This window comes from Miniopterus natalensis, chromosome 4 (assembly GCF_054644295.1).
Source record: "Miniopterus natalensis isolate mMinNat1 chromosome 4, mMinNat1.hap1, whole genome shotgun sequence".
In the NCBI taxonomy this organism is placed as follows: domain Eukaryota; kingdom Metazoa; phylum Chordata; class Mammalia; order Chiroptera; family Miniopteridae; genus Miniopterus; species Miniopterus natalensis.
The window spans coordinates 84,681,402-84,689,491 of NC_142084.1; the positions used below are offsets into that span (position 1 = coordinate 84,681,402).

Sequence of the window (8,090 nt, forward strand, 5' to 3'; positions counted from 1 at the left end):
TCACTGTTTGCATCTTAGATATATCACAGTTTACTTATGTTGTCCACTTGCCTCTTCCTTAATATTTAGGTGGCTTCCAAACTTCCGCTATTGCGAACATTACGAAGGCCATCCTTGTATCTTTACCTTGCACTATCCCATTGCAGAAGTCCTGCCCAGACTTACTTGTAAGTAGTAGCAGCCACAGAAGGACACAGTTGAAGGAAAGATGTGAAAACATGGGTTAAAAGAAAAGTCCAAGGATGGCTCCGTTGAGCTGCCGTTTTAATTCTCCAATTGAACGAGGTACATCCTGCAACTAAGTCTCTACTCCACAGTCCAGGAGCGGTGACCACTTCCCAGAGTGTGCCAGCCCAGCACACCAATGCGTCTGACTACTGATCACTCCTCTATTAACGCTGCCAAGTCTACAGTGACATCAAAGGAAACCCCAGTTCTCTGTCACGCTACACCACACATCCTGTAAGGGCTGTGATATTTATTCTGTTAATATCAACAAAGAGGAAGCAATACTCAGAGAAAGAAGTGTTGCTCAATTTTAAAAAAAAAGTGTCTCTCAGAGAGCAGAGAAAATGTCCTGATACCTCCAGTAAAGTAGTTCTCTGCTTTAAATAAACTGTGTCTAGGTCCAGCTGGTAAACAGAGAACACAGGGTAGAGAAACATACATTCATTCAGAAAGGCGGTCAATAGGTCAGTCGTGACCATTGCTTATGAAGCACCTACTATGTGTCACGCACTGGACTAGGAGCTGGAGAATACCACAATGAATGGCATGTTCCTTAGCCTCACATTTAAGGGCCCTTTCACTCCATCGCGAGCCTAATTCTTAGCCTTGCTCAAACACAAATTGTCCTACATCACATAACCTTGCTAGATCTGTTTCCTCATTTATAAAACTTACAAAATGAGGAATTTGTATTGACCTGACCTTTCCAATTCTTCCACTTAGGGAAGACAGTCTTGTCACCAAGGCTTCTTCCCAGCACCCCCACCTGCCGTGGGTGGAATTAAGGAGACCTCAACATTCTATTTCATCTCATATACACAGATGTCCCCTCCCCACCCAGGGGCTTCAGGCATCAATCGATGGAAAGCGTAAAATTACTCCCACACTCTCCATCACTGAGGTCACATCTCAGACCCAAACAGCCTCAGCCCTGGAAGAGTCACTTATGTCTGGAAAATTTAAAAGCCAAGGTTTCTTTACAAAAGACCAGTGAGATCACAGACTGAGGAGTTTCTCAAAACCCGTGGTCTTTCTGTCTTTCCTTCCTGCATTTCCCTGTCTCCCACCTTTACGTCATTAAATGCATTTAATATAAACCTCCAGCTTGTTCAGTGCATGCGCCTGCAGAGCATCACGGAGCTGGCCGTTACTCCAGAGATCATAGTCAACCTCATTTTACAGCCTGGGAAACAGACCTGAGAAGGTAGGTTTGCCCAAAGGCACATGATTGGTAATTTCAAATGAAAATGCCAATCCCTAAGCTCCAGATTGTTCCACTATAAACTATGGTTCATGAATTCGACATTTCCCCTTAATATATCTGCCCACATGACTAATAACAACCAGCATATATTTACATTCAAGTGTAAGGGAGACCGATTAGCCCTGGGTTCAGGGGTCACATTTACAAACAGCATGTGGTGTATGAATTATCTCTCAACAGAGCTGCTAAATAAGAACAAAAATTCAGCCCGCTGGAGTGGGTCAGTTGGTTTAGCACCATCTTGTGCACCAAAGAGTCGCTGGTTCAATTCCTGGTCTGGGCACATATCTGGGTTACGGGTTCGATCCCCAGTGAAGGCACGTACAGAAAGCAAGTCTCTAAAGTATCTCTTTCTCTCTCTCTCTCCATGTCCTCGGGTAAGGATTTAAAAATAAAATAAAATAAATAAGACTTGAAAGATTCCTAGGATCTGAAAAGAAACCTGAATGTTAGTCAGCTAACATTCAGGCCAGTTCTCTCCCATTCGGCATTCCTTCAGGCCACAGGCTACTGTGACAACTGCCTGCCCTTTCTTGCTGCCAGGAAGAGCTCTAGAAATGCTCTTAGGTCTGCAGCGGCTTTCTGGCCTTTAAAAAATATATTGCAAACATTCTGATGCCCTTCTTGTGTCTTTATCCAATTGCACCTAATTCTTCACTTTATATAGAATTCCCCTATCTAAAATTGTTCTCTTAGAACAGGTTTGTTTAAATCTAGACCCAATTAGGTTCCTACATTGCATTTGGTTGTTAGGTCTCTTAACTGCCTTTTAATCTAGGACAGGTTTCCCTCCTCTCCCCCCGCCCCCCACTATCCTCTCCATATTGATGGGGTGTACAAGCCAGTTGCCCTGTGGAATGTCCTGTATTCTGGTTTTGTCTGTTTCCTGTGGTGTCTTTTAAATTACCCCTCTTTTCTTTCTATTTCCTATAAATGAAATTTAGTACTAGAGGTTTGGTTACATTCAGGTTTGACTTTTTGCCAAGAATACTTCAGTTAGCACTGTGTGCTTAAGATTCCATCACAATTGTCCTGTTGGTCCACATTTAGAGATGCAAAGATTAATCTGTTCGCACCTTTCTCTCTTAAATTAACATTCTATTCTGAAGATCTCCATTTCAGCTCATGTCAAATGTCCTCAGTCTTTCTTACAGCTACATACATCTATTCTACTAAACAAAACATTGGGTGGAACACTTGAAACCTATATAATTTTATTAAGCAGTGTCACCCCAAAAAACTTAATATTTTTTCCAATCTCTAAAAAAAAACCCAAAAATCTCATTGGATGAAAATATCAAAATTATTACCTCCTTGGAATGAACACTTTATGTCTCAGTTTATCTGTTAAGATGATCATACAGGACTCACCCAGGCCTATGATTCTTTAATTATGGGCAATGGAAGTTTGCTTTATAAAAGGAGCCCTGGAATGTGTGTTTTTGTTGCTTTTCGTCAAGGAGTCTTGTATTGAAATTAATTAGTTTCTAAATTGTGTTTAGAAAGTTGCATTGTGAATTTTCTTCAGGGCAGTTGTTGAGTGTTGGTTATAATTATGTAGGGAGGCACTACGTAGAAACTACCATGTAAGATATTACTATAGAGATTAAGTTTTTTTGCTTTCTCCCTTCATTAAAGGGAAGAGCGGAAGAAAATCTGACTCCTTAAAGACAGCCTCCAAGCACCAAATGGGTACATTAGAATTATATGTAATTAGAATTATAAAATAAGATCGAACTAAAGGGCCACTTGACAAAATTCATAAAATGAAGTTAGAGAATGTGACCCAGGTTGGGAAACAGGACAAAATGGTGACACAGATGTATTATCTGGAAAATTGCAGTCCAATAAGAATCAGACCCATCCAGTGGGGGAGCTGCAGTGGGATGAATACTTAGGAGATTACCACACTGCCCACTAAAGGTGGGAATCCTATGTGTACTTGATTTGAAAATCACCTCTTACTTAAATCTCAACATCTTACTTAGGTTCCATGTACCTTTAGTCCCAAAATTTTGCAAAGGAAGACACTAAGATTGAATATTAAGGGTAAGAAGTTAAATTAAGCCATTCTGAGATAGATATTCTGACTTCCAGTCTGCAGCTAGCCATGTGACTTCCCTTTAAGAGTAACATCGCATGTGTACTCTTGAAAAACCTGTTTTTAAATTATATGTCATATTCACTGTAGGAAATTCTGAAAAATGAAATAAGAATAAAAATAAATAAATAAAACAAAGGCCATAATCCAAGTACCATGAAATACCCACTATCAACATAATGGATCTCCTTTCAGATATTTTTCTGTGTACCTCTCTTTATATACAAACACTTTAATGTCAGTACATCTTATGGGTATATCACCAGAGTCTCACTCACAGACAATTGTGAATATCATGAATACAATGGGATCCAGGAGAAGGCACAAAATATTTCTTTATACTCCTCATTAAATCTCCTGTCAGTTGGTTTGGTTCAGTGGTTAGAGTGTCGGCCCATGGACTGAAGGGCTCCAGGTTTGATTCTGGCCAAGGGCATGTACCTCGGTCACAGACTCAATCCGTGCAGGAGGTAATCAGTCAATGTGTCTTTCTCACACTGATGTTTCTCTCTCTCTCCCTTCCACTCTCTCTGAAAAGCAATGGAAAAAATATCCTCAGTGAGGATTAAAAAAAAAAAAATCTCCTGTCAGTTAGTAGACTCCTCATTTTTACTTTTATGTTTGTGGTTTCAGTGCTCTCATTTGCATCGAGTGCTTTCAACAATGTCCCCACCAAGACCCCAGTACTGAGAGGGCTACTTCAGACCACATATCCTAGGCATACCTGGAGGGAACTCTAGGTCTTTCGGTCTTCAGGATGACACATTTTATAAGACAAGTTTCTCCCTTATTACTGACCACCTTTCATAGAACGATCTGATGCCAACAAACTTTCTTTTCTCACCAGACTTTATGCTGTAGATGACAGAAAACCCAACTCAAACTAGTTTAAACTATAAAGTGAATTTTTTGACTGACATTATTGAAAAGTGCAGCTTCAGGCAAGACAGTTAAATAGCCCCAATGAAGTCACCAGGGACCTCATTTCTGGCTGTCTCCAGTGTTGGCTCCTTCCTCTGAATCTATAGTGTCCCTCTCCTGCACCTGCAGAGCACATATCCACACACCAAGAACATGTCTTAACCGCTTTCACACAGGCCCACGGATTCACATTCCCTCAAAGGCCCAAACTGGGTTACAAACTACTCATTCCTAAACATTCTGTGTCCGTAGGGTCAAAATGGACTAATTGGGTTAGGCCTGGGTCACATTGCCAAAACTCATGTTCTGAGAGTGAGAGAAAGTGGGTCCCTCACAGAAAGTGTCGTGTATTTCAGGGGAGAACTGAATGCTGGGCCGCAAAAATACTGTCCACTACAGATCCCTTCCCAGAAAGAGATGGGACAGGCAGATGGGGAAAGGAAACTTGCCCCTCCAAATATGTGTCATTCTTTTTCTTACAAAAAATGGCATTTTACTAATACTGTGCTTTTTTAACTTACAAAGACACGCTCTTCACAACCCTGGGGACATGATAAAGAGCTCTGTGTTTGTAGAGTTTTTATATTTAGCAACTACAGATGAATGCCAGAGAGACAAAGCATGAGGTTATGCTCAAACCAGTATCAGAGGCAGCTTAGAGCAAGCCCCAGGGCTCTTTGCCCCACAGCACAGAAAACAGTGGCCCAGCCAGGACAAGTGAGTAATTTGAGCTGTCACAATATTTATGCAGCAAGTAACTTCTAAAGTAAGTTAATACCACTCCTGCCCACATCATCAAACCTTTTGAGAGTAGAGGAAATGGGGTGGGGTGTGAAAAATTTAGCCTCAGTATCTCAGTGAGCCTTCCAGTAATGAAACTGGAGAGAATAAATAGGGGTCTACCCGGAGAAAATTCTGTTGAGGTGTGTGAGTCACTGTGGGGATCCTGTCTGCAGCCTCATCTTGAAAAGGCGGGTCCCAGTACCTCCTACAGAGGCCATGCTGGTGGAAGAGGTGTTGAGACTGCTCTCCAGCATTTATTATTCTTGTACTTCAGGTTCAGAGTAAAGTTAACCATACTCCTCAGTCCAAGGGACATGCTCCTTATAAATTCTCGTGAGCTTTCTCTTATTTCATTTCATTTTATTGTTTTCCTCCTTTGTCACTGGCCCATATTCTCATGTTTTCACTTCTCACAGAGATCTACAAGAGAATGTGGAACAGTCTTCCAAAGCACTTATTCCAGCTCACATTCTCACTGGCGGAGATAAGAACTCTTAGGATGCTCCATGTCTTTGCCAGTATCAAAACTGTCAGACTTTAATTTTTTCCAAAATGATAGGTATATGATGATGTCACAATATGGTTTTAAGGTTAAACTATGGTTTAATGGAAAATACAACAGATGTACAGAACATTACATAAACTTAAATTTATAGTTTAAAAATACAAACACTCAAGAAATTGGGACTCAAAACAAAAAGTTAAACATTGCCAATCTTCTAAAGGCCCTCCAACCCCCACTCCAAGCCCACATTTTCCTTCCTGATCACAAAACCTTTCCCCTCCCCTACAGGTAATCGCTATTTTAAATTGTGCAATAATTGTTACCTGGCTTTTTTAATGACCTTGATAAAAGAACTCAGGGGAGGATTTGCCTTATGTGATATATGTAGGAACTCCACTTACAGGAGAGCTTCAGAGACAGAAAGGAAAAATGAGGAATAAAGGACATTATGAGCTAAGGACAAGGCTAGGGACCTGGGGCCAGAAGGGAGGAAGGTCATTCATAGGAAAAAGGAGCAGGTAGTCAGTAATTAGATGTTTGCCCTGCAAACCTGTTTGCATCCCCAAATTATACGTATTATTTTGCTTGTTTTTGATCATGTGAATGAAATAATATTGTCTATAAGCTTTTGCGTTTTGTTTCTTCCACCCAACAGTGTATTTATGTGATCCATTCATGATGTTGTATATCCCTGTAGGTTTTGTTTGTTTGAAATATTTTATTGATTTCAGAGAGAGAGGAAGGGAGAGGGAGAGATAGAAACATCAGTGATGGATCAAGCCTGAAACCTGGGCATGTGCCCTGACTGGGAATCGAACCGGGGTCTCCTGGATCATAGGTCAATGCTCAACCACTGAGCCACGCTGGTCGGGCAGCCAGCAAAGCTATTTTATACTTGAAGTTCCTTTGTAAGACTTTGACTATTGGTTCTTTTTTTTTTTTTTTTTTAATCATTAGAAAGCTATTCAAGTTCCCTATTCTTAAACCAATATTGGTTATTTTATAAGAATTTGTCCATTTTGTCTAAGTTTTCCGATTTATTGGTATAAAGTTATTTCATATTATTTCTCACTGTCTATATAATCTATAGCAGTGTCCCTTTTTATTTCTGCCACTGTTCGTCCCTTCCTCCATTTTTTCTTTATCACTGTCCCTGGCAGAGGGCAGTAACTCAGAGTCCCAGGCTCATGTACCACTAGGTCTCCAGGCACCACTCCCCCCTTCTAGACCTGATGCTTCTTCACAGGTAATTAGCAAGCCTAAGTAAGACTTGAGTCTGATGCTTGCGGACAAAGGAGTTTCAAAAGAATTAGGATGGATCTTCTCTTTCATTCTCAACATTAGATGGTACCTACCCTTTGAGATGGGTACCATAATTACCATAGTTAAGGAAGCTGAGATTCAATCAAGACTACACAGTTAGAAAATAGTGGAGTTCAAATTCTACCATGCCTTCCTCTTTTTCTTTCTCGTTTTCTTTTAAACCTCAGTTTAAATTCTGCCATTTACTAGCTGAAGTGTCCTTCACGGGTGGCAAGTTACATTTGAGTCTCAATTTCCTCATCCATAAAATTGTTTTTATATAATTTTCCAATTTGACTGTACACAGACACAAATATGGGCTCAGACTATACCCAGCAACTTGCTTTTATCATATCTTGAATATCTTTCCCCATCAGTACTCTCATTCTAATGGCTCTTAATTGGTTGCATTGTATTGTAGTAGATCCCCCATTTGTTCAATGAATGTGAAAAACAGTCAAGACCCACAAGGCATCTTTCCTTATAGTGCTGATACAATGCATTCCTGGCCAACCACACCTCCTCACCGGGTTTCCATCATTTCAATGTCTTCCCTTATTCCAAACCTAGACTTCCGGGCAGGGAACCGGCAGCTTCACAGAATTAGGTCCTATGTTAAGCTAATGTGAGAAGCATCTTTCCTCTACTCACCAGTAATGCCTGAGGTCTTCCCCAGGTCTTGTCTAGGCAGCCCTGGGAGAAAGGCTCTGAGCAAAAGACTCTTAGTCACAACATAATACTGATTAGTTTGAAGAATTCACACCCTGTTCTCTCCAGTGGAAAAGGCCACACACAGGTACAGATAGCGAGCCTCACCTGTTGAATAAAAATGTCAGTATCATAAACAGAACCTCTGAGTTTCCTCATCTTCCTCCCCTCCTCTGCCACCCGGCCGCAGCTATGAAACTTGAGGTAAGAGCGCCCCTTACTGTTAGATTCATTATACTGCAGTTTGAAACCAGTTCTTCAATCTTTGGTTCTAAATG

At 40.8% G+C, this 8,090-nt stretch overlaps 1 protein-coding gene across 1 annotated transcript in view; it reads right to left on the reverse strand.

Annotated features, from left to right (window-relative positions):
- HAVCR2 (hepatitis A virus cellular receptor 2) overlaps positions 1-7,855 on the reverse strand; it is a gene marked incomplete at its 5' end in the record, with an annotated part of 35,660 nt that extends 27,805 nt beyond the window's left edge. The window contains one exon of the mRNA XM_087816189.1: positions 7,756-7,855. Within this exon, the coding sequence (XP_087672315.1) occupies positions 7,756-7,855 (100 nt within the window). The remainder of the gene's footprint in view (positions 1-7,755) is intronic.
- Positions 7,856-8,090: the final 235 nt, after the last annotated feature.